Here is a 17,567-nt window from a genome sequence, read left to right on the forward strand (position 1 = left end):
ACCAGCTTGGGCAACATGGTGAAAACCTGTCTCTACAAAAAAATTAAAAAATTAGCCAGCTGTGGTGGTGCACACCTGTAGTCCCAGCTACTCAGGATGTTGAGGTGGGAGGATCGATTGCTTAAGCCCAGGAGGTCAAGGCTGCAGTGAGCCATAATTGCACCACTGCACTCCAGCCTGGGTGACAGAGTGAGACCCTTTCTGAAAAAAAAGGGAAAAAATGTGGGAAAGAAGGATGGATGTATCTCTCAGCATGGCCTGAACTCCTTACCCGGTAGGCCTCTTCCCAAAGCCCATTGGCCCGGTACATGTTCACTGTTGCCTTCCATTCCTGGGCCTCGAGGTAGTGGTACTCGGCCTCCTGTAGTCGGCCTTCAGCCTCCAGCTCCTGCAGGAATGTGAGTCAGGATGGAGAGATGGGGAGATGGAGCCTGGTTGGGGAAGAGATAGGTAGAGCCAGGAGAAGGGCTCACCTTGCCCAGATGTAGGTGTGTGTCACTGAGGAGATCTGGATGGTGCTTCCCTACCAGGCGGATCATGTCATCATACAACTTGTGCTTTTTGTACATGGTGATGGCGAGATCAGGCTCTTCTACTGTCACATATAGCCTGGGGAAGGGAGATACATCTGGGGCCTCCTAGACCCGATCCCTGCTGTCACTGCCTTCTGGGCAGAAGGTACACATCCTCAGGCCCCATCCCTCCTCCCAGCCTTGAAATCTCATCTCCCACTACACCTCCTCTGAGGCCACGGCTCACCTTTCAGCCTCACGGTACTTGCCCTGCTTCTCCATTTCCTGGGCCTGAGTGATGTATAACACTGATACATCTTCTGGTCTCATGCATTTCATCGCCAGCTGTGGAGGCACAGAGGCAGGGCAGCCTCAGGTCCAATTCCCCAGGGAAGCAGGGCTTCAAGGAAACCTGCTTGTTCAGAAGCTCTGAACTCTCCCAGCAATCACAGGAGTTTGGTTATTGCCACTCCTGAGGTCACTAGTGAGGTCGGGGAATTCCAAGTCCATAAGAAGCAGAGGAAGAACTGTATTCCGCTAAGGTGGGAGGGTCTGTGATGCCTTGTGCTGGGGCATACACTCCCATTACCACTGTAACCACTGGGCTCTGAAGTGTAGGGGTGAGAACAAAGACATCAATGTGACCAGAGGCGTCAGGAGTGGTAGTTCAGATTCCCCAGCTCCCAAGCCCATCTGCTCCTTCAGAATGATTGATAGGTCTGGAAACAAGGGCCTCTCTTCATCCCTTCCTTTCCCTATGGCTAGGGATCAAAGGGGCTCAGACTTTTTTTTGGTACTCTTTGTCAGCTTTCAGGGAGTCAAGCGAAGAGGAGAAACAGAGACCGAGGAATGAGGCCACACTTCCACTAAGGCAGAGTTCTCTTACCATGAACTCCACTCATCCCTACCTTGTGGGCTTGTTCCCAACGGCCAGCCTGGGTGTACATGTCTATAGCATCTTTTGTCCGGTCTCCCTTAGTATAGAGCTCCTCAGCAATCTGTAGTTGATGGGAGGTAGATACAAAAGGTCAGAGCAACAGACTTAAAGCAGCTTGAACGAGGAAAGAACAAACCTCGGCTGAGATGGTGGAGAGCCTGCAATACGACCTTGTAATGATAGAGAAGAAACGATGAGTATGGGTGTCTCGTATATTCTACCATTTAAAAAGAAAGACCAGCCCCAAGCAGTATGAGGACAATACAGTGGAATTCAAAAGGGCCTCACATTTCTGCAATGTAAAGCAATTTTATATTGTAACTATGTTAGCGTTATTCATGAAGAATCACTCATGCTGGCTGGGACAGAGCTAGAGACTCACTTTATGTATCTGGGGTGAAGGGAGGTATCCGTGTCACACTGGAATGAAATTGGGAAAGTAAACTGTTCTCTTCCCATTCAAGGTTGTGATGCTGTTTGGGGCCCAGAAAGAAGGATCTGGTGAGCTTGCCTCCACTTCCTGTTTTGGGTTCTCTCATTGTTATCCTCTACTGCATCGCCTCATGCTGCGAAAAGGGACTCTTCCTCACCTCATACTCCTGCAGGGATGCATAGTGTTGGGCCACGAGAGGATAGTATTTGGACGCAGTGTTCCGGTCCTGTAGATCTAATATATAAATTGCCTTCTTCCACTGGCGGGCACCCAGGGCGGCCTCAATTGCCTTAATGGAGCACCTGGCAAAGTTGAGAAAGATATAAATATGTAGGATGAAAGATGAAGATGAATGGAGGTAAAAGGACCCCTTAAGCACACATCAACCTACATTTTGAGATATCTTCTTTTAAGCCTTGGTGTCCTTACTTGCTCCACTGCCCCTCACTTCACACCTAAATCTCCTTTACATCCCCATACTCCCATACCTGGCTTCGATGTAGTGATTAATGGCTGCATCAAGCTGCTTCTGCTGCACCAGGTGGTCCCCCCATGCCTCCTCTAGTTTCACCACCTCCACTGGGAAGGCCAATCGAGCCAGCTCTACCGCTGCCAGGGAGAGAAAAGGTGCTCAGCCCAGATTTCCAGGGACGGGCCTCAGGAAAAAGGTAAGACAGGGAGATGAAGCATGGAGAATGGGTAAGAAGGGGAGGAATGGAGAACTGGAGCCAGGCAACCTGAACACACACACCAAGGGGTGCCGGGGAATCAGAGGGGCAAGAGTCCACAACAGTAAAGGATGGCTCATAGGTGGCTAGTACCTTTCATGAATGCGTTGCCTTTACGGTAGCACTCCAGGGCCTTCTGTGGATTGTGAATCTTCTCAAAGAGATCACCTGCCTGTTAACACATAGCACATTACTATGATACCCCTACAACACAAAGAACTAAGTATTAGCTCCAAAAACAAGGGAACACCAGCAGTCAGGCAGTACTCTGCACCCCAAGACTCCTCTGGGTGAGGGAAGGGTCCTGAGCTCCTGGACATAAGGGCTAGGAAAAGGAAGCCAGCATACCCTTTCGTAGAGTTCCCCCTGGATAAGGGCTGCAGTGATGTGTTCTACCAGCTCTGTGTTGGCTAGCAGTTCCTCTCGGGTCAGCACCAGCCGAGCAGCTTTGGCAGGGAGCCCAGCTTTGAGGTAGAGGCTGATGGCTGCTAGCCCATCCCCTTGGCTCTCCTGTAGTTCACCTGCTCGCTCCTCCTGCTGTGTGTCCATAAGCCACTGGTAGTAACTACGGCGTAGCTTCTCTAGGGCTGGGTGCCCCTGGACACACACAGAGGAGAACTAGAAGTCACATCCCCCTTCTTACTCTTCTGCCTCCCATGCTTCTCCAATCCCTCTATAACAAGGGGAATGCTCCTGGGTCAGTAGTATCCTAACTCCTCACCATGTCAAGTCCAAGCCCCAACCCTGTTCTGGTTTCTATGGCCTCCTTGACAAAAGAAGGTTTTTGAAATTGGCAGAACCAAATTCTCAACAACTGTGGAGAAGACAAAACAGGTACCTTGGCTTCAGCCACAGCGATACACTCATCCCAACGGTGTAGCTCCTGGTACATGCCCATGGCCTCCTCCACAGCGTTCTAGGGGAAACAGGCAGAGCGGAGAGGGATGCCAGAAAGATATGAGGATCAGAAAGCAGCAAGCTCTCCTCAGCCTGGCTATGATGCCAGCACATGAGGACCAAAAGCCTTACCTTTTAACTACTATACCAGCAGAAATATTGGGAAACTAAAAGAAGCTTAAGCTTCAGGCCTCCTTATTTGCATAGGCCCTTTCCAAGGCAACTGTTCTTTTTTTTGAGATGGAGTCTCACTCTGTTGCTGAGGCTGAAGTGCAGTGGTGCGATCTTGGCTCACTGCAACCTCCGCTTCCTTGGCTCAAGCGATTCTTCCGCCTCAGCCTCCCAAGTAGCTGGGATTATACGCATGCACCACCATGCCTGGCTAATTTTTTGTATTTTTAGTAGAGATGGGGTTTCGCTATGTTGGCCAGGCTGGTCTTGAACTCATGACCTCATGTGATCCACCTGCCTCAGCCTCCCAAAGCGCTGGGATTACTGGCGTGAGCCATCACACCCGGCCTAAGGCAACTGTTCTTAAAGAGAGCTCCTCAAATTGTATAAGCTTCCGGCCCACAAAACCTGGATCTACCCCTATGCACAAGAACTGCAAAGACAGGCTCTGGACTAGAGGGGAGGTAGTAGACTGCATATGAAAGAAAGTAGTAATCAAAAGGCCAAAGAAGGAAGTTTGTCTAGAAAAGTAAGGACTAACACAAGAGGAGGAAGTTAAGGAAGGGGTGAAATTAACTATATAAACCTCTTCGAAAGTTTTCACCAAACCTTTGGAAGCCTAGCTTACCAGCATGCTTTCCTCCCTTGAGTTTGCATCCCCTTTTCCTTCTTTTTCCCTCGTATCCCCTCTTCCAACCTGTCTATCTTTACCTATTACCTGTTCCAAAAAGATCATTTCGGCCAGTTTGTAGTTCTTTTCCAGCATGGCTAGACGTGCTCGGACCTGATAAAAGTCTGTTCCTTCTCCGCCCTGTGGGGGAAAAAGGAGGTTCTGGTTTTTCTGTAGGTGCTGCTGTTCTGTCTGTGAGGGCTGAATTTGGAAGGCCAGAAGGATGGAGAAAACAAAAGACTTGGGAAGGTAAAACACTTCATGGAGCTTAAAGGTTTGAGGTTTAGCAAAAGCAATTCTGAAATGGTCTGACTTGAGGGTAGAGGTAGGGTGGGCAGGGTAAAGGAAACTAGGGATGGCTGGAAAGCTAGAAATCATGGGGCTGAATACTAAGAGAAATCAGCTTGGGAGACAGACAGAATGAATCAGGAGCATAATACTTGCATATTCCCGGGACACTTGATCTGCAATCTCATTGGTCTCATGCAGGAATCGAGCTTTTGCTACTTGGCCCAAAGCAGAAAAGCACCTATGGCATGGAAGCAATGACATTGATAGTAATATTATTATAGAATCATCATTAATTCATTGGTTCAGCAAATACAAATTGATGTGCATCTATGATGTGCCAGGCAATGTGCTTGTCACTGGAGACATACAGAGACTAAGGAAGATGAGGGCTTTGCTCTCTGAGAACTTCCATTCTGGTGGAGACAAATAATTAGTAAAATTGGAGATAATAAAAAATAAAATAATGTAATATTATAGATCAAACTTGTTCAACCCATGGCCCAAGATGGCTTTGAATGTGGCCCAACACAAATTCATAAACTTTCTTAAAATATTATGAGATTTTTTTGTGATTTTTTTTTTTTAAGCCCATCAGCTATCATTAGTGTTAGTATATTTTATGTGTGGCCCCAAGATAATAATTCTTCCGATGTGGCTCAGGGAAGTCAAAAGATTGGACACCCCTGTGATAGTGACTGAAGGGGCCACTTAACTTGGTAGTTGGAGAAGGTCTCTCTGATGAATTGACATTTGAGCTGAGACCTGAATACAAGAAAAAGCCAGTCATGGCAGGATGGGGAAAAGTCATTCCTGGAGAGGGAACAGCTAGTGTAAAGGCCTATAGCAGGTGTGAGCTTGGCACGCTCACAGAGCCAGAAGGATGCCAGTGTGGCTGGAGACTAATGGCCAAGTAGGAGACTGGCATGAGAAAGAAGCAGAGGTCAAAAAACTTCAGGGGTAAGGCCATACAAGGAGTTTGGGTTTTATAGTAAGTAAAACAGTAAGCTAACGGAAGGTTCCAGTCGTGAAGATGACACAATCTATGTTTAAAAAATGACCTCAGCTGCTCTGGGATGAATAGATGGTAGGGGTACAAGAAATAGTATCAGTGAGACTAAGAGGCTGTGCAATACTGCAGGTGGGAGATGGCAGTGGTCTGCACGAGGATGGAGACATCAGGATGTGTTCTGAAAACAGAATCGTTAGGACTTGCTGATAATCTACACGTGGGAAGTGTGGACAAAATGGGATCAAGGATGATTCCTAGCCAAAATAGCAGCAGATGACATTTATTGAGCACTTTGCACAGATTCTCTCATCACTCTTTCACTACCAATATCCTTACCATCTTCTTTATCATCATATGAGGCAAATACTATTATTATCCTAGTCTACATGGAGAAAATCAAGAAGCCAAGGTTTGGGAAGGTCAAATAACCTCTCTATGGTTATACAAGTTGGTAATTAGAACCAAGATTTGAACTAAAGGAGTCTGGAGTCCCAAGTTTGTCCTGTGAACTACACTCCTATACCAAACCTCGATTATACATATATGCATGGATTGAAGGGTAAGAATAGTAAAAAAATGTTAAGGGGAACCTAGTTACAAGAAGGGGCAGTAAAAATAATAAAAGACATACTCTTGTTTTTTCACTTTTTCTTTTTTCGAGATACGGTCTCGCTTGTCAGCCAGGCTGGAGTGCAGCTGCATGATCTCAGCTCACTGCAACCTTTGCCTCCCGGGTTCAAGTGATTCCTGTGCCTCAGCCTCCTGAATAGCTGGGACCACAGGTGTGCACCACCATGCCCGGCTAATTTTTGTATTTTTAGTAGAGCTGGGGTTTCGCCATGTTGGCCAGGCTGCTCTCAAACTCCTGGCTTTAAGTGATCTGCCTGCCTCACCCTCCCAAAGTGCTAGGATTATAGGCATGAGCCACTGTGCCCAGCCAAGACATACTCTTTTTTTGAGACGGAGTCTTGCTCTGTCACCCAGGCTGGAGTGCAGTGGCGCCATCTCAGCAAACTGCAACCTCTGCCTCCTGGGTTCAAGCAATTCTCCTGCCTCAGCTTCCTCAGTAGCTTGGATTACAGGCGCCCGCCAATACGCCTGGCTAATTTTTGTATTTTTAGTAGAGATGGGGTTTCACCATGTTGCCAGGCTGGTCTCAAACTCCTGACCTTGTGATCTGCCCGCCTTGGCCTCCCAAAGTGCTGGGATTACAGGCGTGAGCCACCACACCCAGTCAAGGCATACTCTTATAATCTAGGATGGGAGAGTGTTCGGAATATTGTACTGCAGAAGGGCTCTATGTTATTTGCTGGCAGTGGGAAGGCAGGGAGTACCTTAACACTGGATTGGAGCAGCCCACAGGGAAAATACTCATGTGGTCATCCCTCCTAGCTACCTGGCACCTCTGTTCTACACGTCTAGCTCACCTCTCCGCAATGTGTAGTTGCCTTGCCTCTAGTGCCAGTTTACTCAAGGTTTTCCACATTGCCTCTGTTTCTGGGGTCATTTCCAGAGTCTCTAAGAAGGCTGTTGCCCTGGAAAGGGAAGGAAGCAAAGCATAATGAATAAGGAATGGGCTAGGAAGATACAGCAGAATACTGGTGATGGGGCAAGGGGAGGGAGAAGAGCCATCTTTGTCTCATCGCCTCCCAGGATCACTGGATCCTTATCAGTGCTGGCCAGTTTTACACCCCACCCCAGGTCCTCCCCTCTCAGAACCAGACTCTCCCACCACCTCCCAGGTTATTGGCCAGCCTCTCACCGGATGTAGTTGCCATCATCAATGGCTGTTCCAAACTCGATGAGGCCCTCATCCAGTGTGTAGGCAACAGTAGTCACACCTTCCATCACCATCACCTCGGTCTTTCCCCCGCCCCGCTCCAGACCTATAACATCACCCTGTAAAAGTTCACCCCACCCCAATTTCAGATTAGTTTCCACTGAATCAATTGTAGAAAAGACCCACCCTCATCCAACCCAATCAGTGGTCAAGAGAGTCACAGCGGCCCTGATTTTCCTAACATTTTAGTTTCTCTCAAGCATAAAAAAATACTTCATTTATAGCAATATCCTTGGGTTAAAGTATACTCCTAACTATGACAGCGCCAACTCCTGGAGGTACAAAGTGTGGCATTCACTTCTGCTTCCAGCAGTACCATGAGAGTAGATATTCTTAAGGATTCACTCGTTAAAATATGACTTGAACCTGGAACATACTTTTTAATGCATTGCTTGGGCTTACTTGAAGAAATCACTTTTAATGCATTGCTTCACTTACTTGAAGAATTCCCTATCCATATCCTACCCTTCTCTCTCAAAAAAAGACAGACAGAAAGAAAAAGGTCAATAAGCTAAAATCCTGAGCAAGAAAAAAAGGGAAGTGAGCAAACGGAGAAGGTACAGTTGTCTTGAAAGCAAATGCAGTGTCAGGAGAATAAACCTCAGGCCCCCCAACAGGATGGGGAGGCTGAATTTGAAAATCCTTAATTAAACCTGGGATCCACTCTTTAGTAAAGGGAACAAAATAAATGGTTACAGATCATTAATATGCCTGATTCCTGCAGAAACATGACCAAATCATCACTGGAGGAAAACGTATCCATTTTAGGCCCTCAGGATTCCAAAAGAATACATTCAAAGCAACATGAGCTCACAATAAAAAAAAAAAAAAAAAAAACCCCAGGAAACCAACCACTATGAAACAGTAAATAATAACTACAAACAACAGTTTTAGACCTTCAAGAATTTCAGACATTAAAATATCTGGGTGTGGTTGCATGTGCCCGTAGTCCCAGCTATTCAGGAGGCTAAGGTGAGAGGATCACTTGAGCCTGGGAGTTTGCGCACGCAGCGAGCCATGATCATGCCGCCGCACAGCCTGGGTGACAAAGTGAGACCCTGTTTTTTGTTTTGCTTTGTTTTGTTTTTGTTTTTAAGCCCAGTTATGGAATATAAAATGATTATTTATGAAGCACCTAAATACCTTAAAAGATGAAATGAAAAATTAAACAAGGAACAAGAAATTATCAATATGACCAGGCAGACTGGAGAAATAATCAAATAAAACTTAAAGAAATATTTAATGTTTGAAGTAAAAACCTCAATGTACAGTTTATTTATTTATTTATTTTTAATTTATTTATTATTATTATACTTTAAGTTGTAGGGTACATGTGCATAACGTGCAGGTTTGTTACATATGTATACTTGTGCCATGTTGGTGTGCTGCACATCAATGTACAGTTTAAATAGCAGATTAGACAATGATTAGTAGCAGATTAGCAAACTAATGAATCGAAACAGATCTAAAGAAATTATCCAGAGGCCAGATGCAGTGGCTCATGCCTGTAATCCCAGCACTTTTGGAGGCTGAGGCGGGAGGATTGCTTGAGACCAGGAGTTTGAGACCAGCCTGGGAAACACAATGAGAACTTGTCTTTACAGAAAATTAAAACAAAACAAAACAAAACAAAACAAAAAACCTGGGCATGGAGCATGGAGCAGGAAGAAAGAAACTATGAAAGATAAATTAAAAATGCAAAACAAGAAATCTAACATTTGCCTAACTAGAGTTCTGATGAAGAGACTAGAGAATAGCTGAGGAGAAGCAATGTTCGAAGAGATAATAACTAAGAAACTTCCAAGAGTGATGAAAATACGTGTATTCATAAATATAAGAAACACGATCTATACTAAGCAGGATAAATTTTAAAAATTTATGGCTGGGTGCAGTGGCTCATGCTTATAATCCCAGCACTTTGGGAGGCTAAGGCAGGCGGATCACAAGGTCAGGAGACTGAGACCACCCTGGCCAACACGGTGAAACTCCATCTCTACTAAAAATACAAAAAATTAGCCAGGTGTGGTGGCACGCGCCTATAGTCCCAGCTACTTAGGAGGTTGAGGCAGGAGAATCGCTTGAATCCGGGAGGTAGAGGTTGCATTAAACCAAGATCGTGCCACTGCACTCCAGCCTGGGTGACAGAGAAAGACTCCGTCTCAAAAAAAAAAAAAAAAAAAAAAAAAAAAAATCTAGACACATTGTAGTGAAACTTCAAAACACCTAAGAAAAAGAGAAGATTTTTTTTTTTTTCTGAGACAGAGTCTCACTCTGTCGTTCAGGCTAGAGAGCAGTGGTACAACCTCGGTTCACTGCAACCTTTGCCTCCCAGGTTCAAGCGATTCTCATGCCTCGCCTCTCAAGTAGGCAGGATTACAGGAAAGCGCCACCATGACCGGCTAATTTTTACTCTTTTTAGTAGAGATGGGGTTTTGTCACATTGGCCAGGCTGGCCTTGAACTCCTGGCCTCAAGTGATCTGCCTATCTCAGCCTCCCAAAGTGCTAGGATTACAGGCGTGAGCCACTGTACCCAGCCCTAAAAAAGAAGACTTTAAAAGAAACCAAAGAGAGGCCAGGCACAGTGGATCATGCCTGTAATCCCAGCACTTTATGAGGCCGAGGCAGGCAGATCACGAGGTCAGGAGATCGAGACCATCCTGGCTAACACGGTGAAACCCCATCTCTATTAAAAATACAAAAAATTAGCCAGGCATGGTGGCAGGCACCTGTAGTCCCAGCTACTCGGGAGGCTGAGGCAGGAGAATGGCATGAACGTGGGAGGCGGACCTTGCAGTGAGCCAAGATCACACCACTGCATACCAGCGTGGGCGACAGATTGCACCACTGCACTCTAGCCTGGGCAACACAGCAAGACTCCGTCTCAAAAAAAAAAAGGAAAAAAAAAAAAAAGAAACCAAAGAGAAAAGACAGATCACCTGTACAGAAATGGCTGCTGATAAATTTTTCAGAACAGCAATAGAAGTCAATCAATGAGACAACATTTATAAATTAAGAAAAATTAACTGTCAATCTGGAACTGGGTTCTGAGTCCAAGCATCTTTTCAGAACAAAGGCTAAACAGAAACATGTTCAGATAATGAAAAATTGAAAATTTATCATTTTTCACTAAAGAAATTTCTAAATAAGGCTGGGCACAGTGGCTCATGTCTGTAAACCCAGCACTTTGGGAGCCTGACGGAGGCAGATCACTTGAGGTCAGGAGTTTGAGACCAGCCTGGCCAACATGGTGAAACCCATCTCTACTAAAAGTATAAAAATTAGCTGGGCGAGGTGGCACATGCCTGTAATCCCAGCTACTCGGGAGGCTGAGGTGGGAGAATCACTTGAACTTGGGAGGTGGAGGTTGCAATGAGCCAAGATCATGCCACTGCACTCTAGCCTGGGCAACAGAGTGAGACCCTGTCTCAAAAAACAAAGAAACAGAAACAAAAAAACTTCTAAATAATATTCTTCAGGAAGAAGAAAAGTCATTCCAGAGAGAAGACTGGCATTGCAAGAAAAGGTAAACAAAGGAACTGGTACTTTGATGGTAAATCTAAATGAATCCTGTCTGATAAAATAATCAGGCAGGGCGTGGTGGCTCATGCCTGTAATCCCAGCACTTTGGGAGGCCAAGGTGGGTGGATCACCTAAGGTCAGGAGTTCGAGACCAGCCTGGCCAACATGGCAAAACCTCATCTCTACTAAAAGTACAAAAATTAGCTGGGCGTGATGATGGGTTCCTGTAATCCCAGCTACCTGGGAGGCTGACGCAGAGGACTCTCTTGAACCCAGGAGACGGAGGTTGCAGTGAGCCAAGATCGCGCCACTGCACCCCAGCCTGGGTGACAGAGAGACTCTGTCTCAAATAAAATAAAATAATCATGCCTATCTTTGGGGGACAAAATAAGATTAGAACTAAAATACTGGACAAAAATGACAAAGGGGAGGAGATGAAAGTTAAAGTCTTTTAAAGTCCTTGTATTGTTTGCAGGGGAGGGGGTGGTTAGATGCTGATTAACTTTAGACTTTGTTCATTTAAGTACACGTTAAAACTTTCAAGATAGCCTCTACAGAAATAGGATATATAACTTTCAAACCCAAAATGTAAAAAAAAAAAAAAAAAAAAAAGTGTTTAAAGAAAGGACAGAATTAGCCAGACATGGTGGCATGCACCTGTAGTCCTAGCTATACAGAAGGCTGAGGCAGGAGGATTGGTTGAGCCCAGGAGGTTGAGGTTGCAATGAGCTATGACTGTATCACTGCACTCCAGCCTGGGAGATAGTGTGAAACCCTGTCTCAGAAAGAAAGAATAGAGAGAGAGAGAGAGAGAAAAAGAAAACAGAGAAGAGAGAGTAAAAGAGAGAAAGACAGAAAGAGAGAGAGAGATAAAAAGAAAGAAAGAACTAAACAAATAAATTTTAGACCCTAATCAGTTTAAAATGAGGCAAAAAGGAGATAAAAAAAGGTATGGAAAAGGACAAAAAAGAAAGCATCAAGCGCTCTACCCATACACACACCAGTCATCCTAGCCTAGCATAGGAGCCTGCCTCTCTTGTTTTCTCTGGCTCCCCCGAGATTTTGGAAGACTACCGGCTATGTGTGATGTTGTGGTAGGATAGGAGAGAAGATCTGATCTGTAATTTAAGAAAAAAAGGCACTTTGCATGGCTTATAACGGAGAATCAGCACAGAAGGAGATGACATTAGAACTGCCTCTCCTATCAGGGATTTCCAGCCTAGAGGGATCTCCATATTATGACCTGGTGACTTCCCAGGGCCACTGTAATGAACCCATACTCCAAGGGTCTAATATAATGTCAGGAATCTGAAAAAGGATGGTTCTGGGTGTTAGTTCATAAGTCTAAGCTTCATTTGCCAATTCCATCACAGAGATTAAGGGTGGTGGACACAGAAAACCAAGTAGCCTTCAGAGTCTCCTCATGGCTCTAATTAATCAGCTCAATATCACATCTGAGGGCCCCTAGTGTCCAACATACCCTAATAGTGAACATGGTGACTCTCTCAGGTGCCTCAATGTTGTACCACACACACAGGCTGTTTCGGTTCTGAGCTACCAGCACATCACTTCCTGGGACCCACTGCACGTAGGAGCAGAAGTTGAGGATCATTGTCTTAGAGCAGCTTTCAATATCATATAGATGCAACTGAAGAAAGAAGAGGCAGATAACACAATTAGAAGGGGATGTGGGGTTGTCTCCTGCTTTTGACTATTTCCTTAATGGTGAGATGTGGTGAGCTAACCCACCACTCAGGTTCATGCTGCATTTCAAAGCTTACTGATCTGCTTTCTGCTGAGCTGGTATATCCTAACTCTGGTCAAGTAAGAGATGGCCCACAGAACAAAGATCTACATCCCAGGAATTTTAAGGTAGGTGAAGGTCAGACTTTCCTTCTTGAAATAACTCTGGGCCAGAGTTATCAGCTTGGATTACAAATGGCAGGCCACTAGAAAAATTAAATTATCTGGAAAGTTGTGATGTGGCTTTCACTGAAATTAAAATCATCAGGTTGTCTCTTTGATCTGAGGTTGAACACTCTGGTGCTACCATATTGGGATGAGAATCAATGAGGGATGAAGAGGCTGTCCTCCAGCCAGTTCGTGCCATCAGATAAGTGTGGCTGAAAAGCACTGGACAGCAGGTCTCGGTGAAGGTCAGCTAGGCATGAGCAGGAGGAATGCAGGGTTAAGGAAGTTTCCTGAGGGCACAGACTGTGAACAGTAAGAGACACCAACTTCCAAGCTCCCTTGACTTTGTTGCCATAATACAATCACCTCTGAGGTAATATAGGATTGCTGGGCGTGGTGGCTCACACCTGTAATCCCAGCACTTTGGGATGCTGAGGCGGGCAGATCACGTGAGGTCAGGAGTTTGAGACCAGCCTGACCAACATGGTGAAAACCCATCTCTACTAAAAATACAAAAATTATCTAGGTGTGGTGGCATGTGCCTATAGTCCCTGCTACACCATCTGAGGCAGATGGGAGGCTGAGGCAGGTGAATCACTTGAACCTGGGAGGCAGGGGTTGCAGTGAGCCGAGATCATACCACTGCACTCCAGCCTAGGTGACAGAGTAAGACTCTGTCTCCAAAAAAAAAAAAAAAAAAAAAGAGGTAATAAAGGATGGATTTCGGTATCAGCTACAGAGAATGTTGATTCTTCTGTGCCTTCTGCTATGCTGATGATACAGCAAAGACAACATGCTCCATCCTGCCTCCCTCAGTCCCTGGTGGCAGCTTGTCTCACACCCTCTGTGGTCCAGCCAATGCCTAAGGCCTTAGTAGCTCTTCTCACACGAAGTTTCCGGTCCCTGAAGAGGAGCTTGTGTCCAGTCTCATTAAGTTCCAGCCAATCCACGCGGCTCTCATGGCTCACGGTGCCAATGTTGTAGCCACCAATCAGATCCACTATAGAATAAAGGAGACAGGGTTAAGAAGAGAGATTCCACACATGTACATAGTGTGGCCAACACACATAATTTTGATAGGAAGTCTAGGAAGCTGGGTCTCTTTTAGAATTGTAGAAGTTTTGTTTAACTATGTTGTTAACTCAAAAGGTCCAGACCCACAGAAATGTCGTCACTCTGGGACTTACAGAGTTACCTCAGAGCAGACTAGAACTATTGAGCAAGAGGCTTCTCCTACTCATCGAATCCCCTCGAAGGCAGCACTGAGCACATTAAAGATAAGCCTGATACAACACAGCAGTGAGACAAGGCTGATGAATAAATGACTTTGATGGTCATATGCTCTAAGAAGTTACCTGCAAATTTGAATGCCTACTGTGTAAGAGCACTGCAAGGGTGGATGGTGGGGAAGGCACACAGACAAACCTCTGATTAAAGTTAGGCTGGTCACTGCAGAGGATGAATATTTTAGTTTGATTTGAATCTTGTAGACAGTATCAGAAACTATCACATTTACAGCAGACCAATTAGGGTTGGCTGGGATGCTTTCAGGGAGTCTCTTGGTCAAAGCCTACTTACAAGTTTTAGTGATATCCATTATTAATGAACAACGTGCCTCACTTTGTTATATATGCTTAAGCTAAGGACCAAATGTCCGCTGCTGTCTATAATTGTGAAGACCAATTTAAAAAACAATCTTCCTTTAATTAAAAAGTAAAATTGGCTGGGCATGGTGGCTCATGCCTGCAATCTCAGCACTTTGGGAGGCCGAGGTGGGCAGATCACCTGAGGTTAGGATTTGGAGACCAGCCTGGCCAATGTGGTGAAACCCTGTCTCTACTAAAAATACAAAAAAAAATTAGCTGGGTGTGGTGGTGGGCGCCTGTAGTCCCAGCTACTTGGGAGGCTGAGGCAAGAGAATTGCTTGAACCCAGGAGGCAGAGGCTGCAGTGAGCCAATATCACGCCACTGCACTCCAGCCTGGACGACAGAGCAAGACAGTCTCAAAAAAAAAAAAAAAGAAAATGATAAAGCCATATTTTAATGCCCCAATTATAAGAAGAATCAGAGTTCTAGAGTGGCAAGGACCCTAACTCCTGAGAACCCTGAAATTATACATAAAATTATGTGTGTATAGTATATATTTTTCTCTGAGAAGGTCTACAATTTTAGGTACTCCAAAGGGTTGATAGCCCAAAAAAGTTAAGAGAGGAACTCTTTTTTTTTCCCCCAAGACAGAGTTTCACTCTTCTCACCCAGCTGGAATGCAGTGGCACCATCTTGGCTCACTGTAACCTCCGCCTCTCGGATTCAGGCGATTCTCCTGCCTCAGCCTCCTGAGTAGCTGGGATTATAGGTACCCGTCACCATGCCCAGTTAATTTTTGTATTTTTAGTAGAGATAGAGTTTCACCACATTGGTCAGGCTGGTCTCGAACTCCTGACCTCAGGTGATCCACCCGCCTCGGCCTCTCAAAGTACTGGGATTACAGACATGAGCCACCATACCTGGCCTTGAACTCTGTCATTTTACATACATTGAAAATGAGACCTACAGAGTGAAATTGCTTGTCCAAGTTCTCACAACTCATTTTTGCTGCTGGAATCTTAGGCCTCTTGGTCTACATTATTGTTTCCATTATAGATACCTACATTTCTGAGTGCAGAAACCTCATGTGAAATATAATATTCATGAAATGTGCAACTACTTTAAGAATAGACTCATATGTATATGGAAACTTGATTTATGACAGACTGCATTACAAATTAGAGGGTGAAGAATGGACTTTCAACAAATGGTTAAACATATGGAAAAATAAAATAAAATTAGATCCCTACCCACATTATACATAAAACAAATTCCAGGTGAAAAGCAAAATTTAAAAATGTTAAAATATAGGAGGGAATAGGAAAGGATTTCTTAAATAAGACCTAAAGCATCACAAACTATATATACATATATATATACACACACACACACACATTTTTTTTTTTTTTTTGGAGACAGAGTTTCACTCTTATTGCCCAGGCTGGAGCACAGTGGCGCAATCTCAGCTCACTGCAATCTCTGCCTCCCCGGTTCAAGCAATTCTCCTGCCTTAGCCTCCCGAGTAGCTGGGATTACAGGTGCCCTCCACCATGCCCGGCAAATTTTTGCATTTTTAGTAGAGATGGGGTTTCACCATATTGGCCAGGCTGTTCTCAAACTCCTGACCTCAAGTGATCCGCCTGCCTTGGCCTCCCAAAGTGCTGGGATTACAGGCGTAAGCCACTGTGTCCGGCCTCAAACTAATTTTTTTTAAGTGAAAAAAATGGACTATTTTAAAGTGAAAATGTCTGAACAGTGAAAGACTCCTAAAAGGAGAGAAAAGACAAGCCACAGGCTAAGGCAAAAATATCTGCAATGCAAATAACCACCAAAGTCTATACAAGCATATGCAAAGACTTCAAATCAATGAGGAAGAGACACTGATTTCTTTTTTTTTTTTTTTTTTTTTTTGAGACGGAGTCTCGCTCTGTCGCCCAGGCTGGAGTGCAGTGGCCAGATCTCGGCTCACTGCAAGCTCCGCCTCCCAGGTTCATGCCATTCTCCTGCCTCAGCCTCCCGAGTAGCTGGGACTACAGGCACCCACCACCTCGCCCGGCTAGTTTTTTTGTATTTTTTAGTAGAGACGGGGTTTCACTGTGTTAGCCAGGATGGTCTCGATCTCCTGACCTCGTGATCCGCCCGTCTCGGCCTCCCAAAGTGCTGGGATTACAGGCTTGAGCCACCGGCGCCCGGCCGAGACACTCTGATTTTAAAAATGGATAAGAGATAGGAACTAGCAATTCACAGAAGAAGAAATATAAATGGTCAATAATTATTATATATGAAATTAATATAGAGAGATAATTTTATATATATCATGTTTAAGCCAAATTATGAAGTCAGGCAATTTCAAGTATTACAGAAGATGTCGGACAATAGAAACTCTAACGGCTGGTGGGAATAGAAATTGGTATAACTTTTTTAGAGAACAATTTGGAAATATTTAGTGAAGTCGAAGACACAGGTCCTCTATGATTTAGCAGTTCCATTCTAGGCATGGAACTCAGAGAACCAAATCACTGTAATAGTGAAAAATCAGCAACTTAAATGCCCATCAATAAGAGGGAGGATATAAAATGATTCAACGTAAATATAACAAAATATCAGGATTTGACAGAACTGGGTATGAATAAACAAGTGATAATATCTTCTTTCAAAAAAATTGGTTTAAAGTGGAAAGCTTCATAAATTTGTGTGTCATCCTTGCATGGGGCCATGCTAATCTTCTCTTTATCATTCCAATTTTAATATATGTACTGCCAAAGCAAGAAAAATATCATTATTATTAATAGCTAACATTTATTACTATGTACCAGGGATAAGTGTATTTCATATAAAGTAGGTACTATTTTTATCCCTATTTTGTAGGAAACTGAGATATTAGAAAGATGAAGTAACTTCCTAAGATCACACAGGTAGAGAAGTGAGACGGTTTGACTCCAGAGCCCCATTTGTTTTTTTTTTTTTAATTTAATTAATTTCTTCTTTCATAGAGACAGAGTCTCACCACGTTGCCTAGGCTGATCTCAAACTCCTGAGCTCAAGCAACCCGCCCGCCTCA

General features: G+C 44.6%; 1 protein-coding gene and 1 non-coding gene across 2 annotated transcripts in view; both read right to left on the bottom strand.

Moving 5' to 3' along the window:
- Window positions 1-17,567, bottom strand: part of IFT172 (intraflagellar transport 172) — a 43,243-nt gene that overhangs the window by 12,128 nt on the left and 13,548 nt on the right. Inside the window, exons 15-29 of the mRNA XM_038006717.2 lie at window positions 13,807-13,919; window positions 12,489-12,656; window positions 7,411-7,547; window positions 7,076-7,183; window positions 4,793-4,877; window positions 4,397-4,489; window positions 3,449-3,526; window positions 2,959-3,207; window positions 2,704-2,782; window positions 2,371-2,491; window positions 2,040-2,184; window positions 1,421-1,510; window positions 760-857; window positions 474-609; window positions 272-388 (exon numbers count right to left, since the gene is read on the bottom strand). Coding sequence (XP_037862645.1) covers window positions 272-388; window positions 474-609; window positions 760-857; window positions 1,421-1,510; window positions 2,040-2,184; window positions 2,371-2,491; window positions 2,704-2,782; window positions 2,959-3,207; window positions 3,449-3,526; window positions 4,397-4,489; window positions 4,793-4,877; window positions 7,076-7,183; window positions 7,411-7,547; window positions 12,489-12,656; window positions 13,807-13,919 — 1,817 coding nt within the window. The remainder of the gene's footprint in view (window positions 1-271; window positions 389-473; window positions 610-759; window positions 858-1,420; window positions 1,511-2,039; window positions 2,185-2,370; window positions 2,492-2,703; window positions 2,783-2,958; window positions 3,208-3,448; window positions 3,527-4,396; window positions 4,490-4,792; window positions 4,878-7,075; window positions 7,184-7,410; window positions 7,548-12,488; window positions 12,657-13,806; window positions 13,920-17,567) is intronic.
- Window positions 17,173-17,274, bottom strand: LOC119627382 (U6 spliceosomal RNA). The gene has a single exon (XR_005243583.1). It is a non-coding gene; the product is annotated as a U6 spliceosomal RNA (small nuclear RNA).

This window comes from Chlorocebus sabaeus, chromosome 14 (genome assembly GCF_047675955.1).
Source record: "Chlorocebus sabaeus isolate Y175 chromosome 14, mChlSab1.0.hap1, whole genome shotgun sequence".
Lineage (NCBI taxonomy): Eukaryota > Metazoa > Chordata > Mammalia > Primates > Cercopithecidae > Chlorocebus > Chlorocebus sabaeus.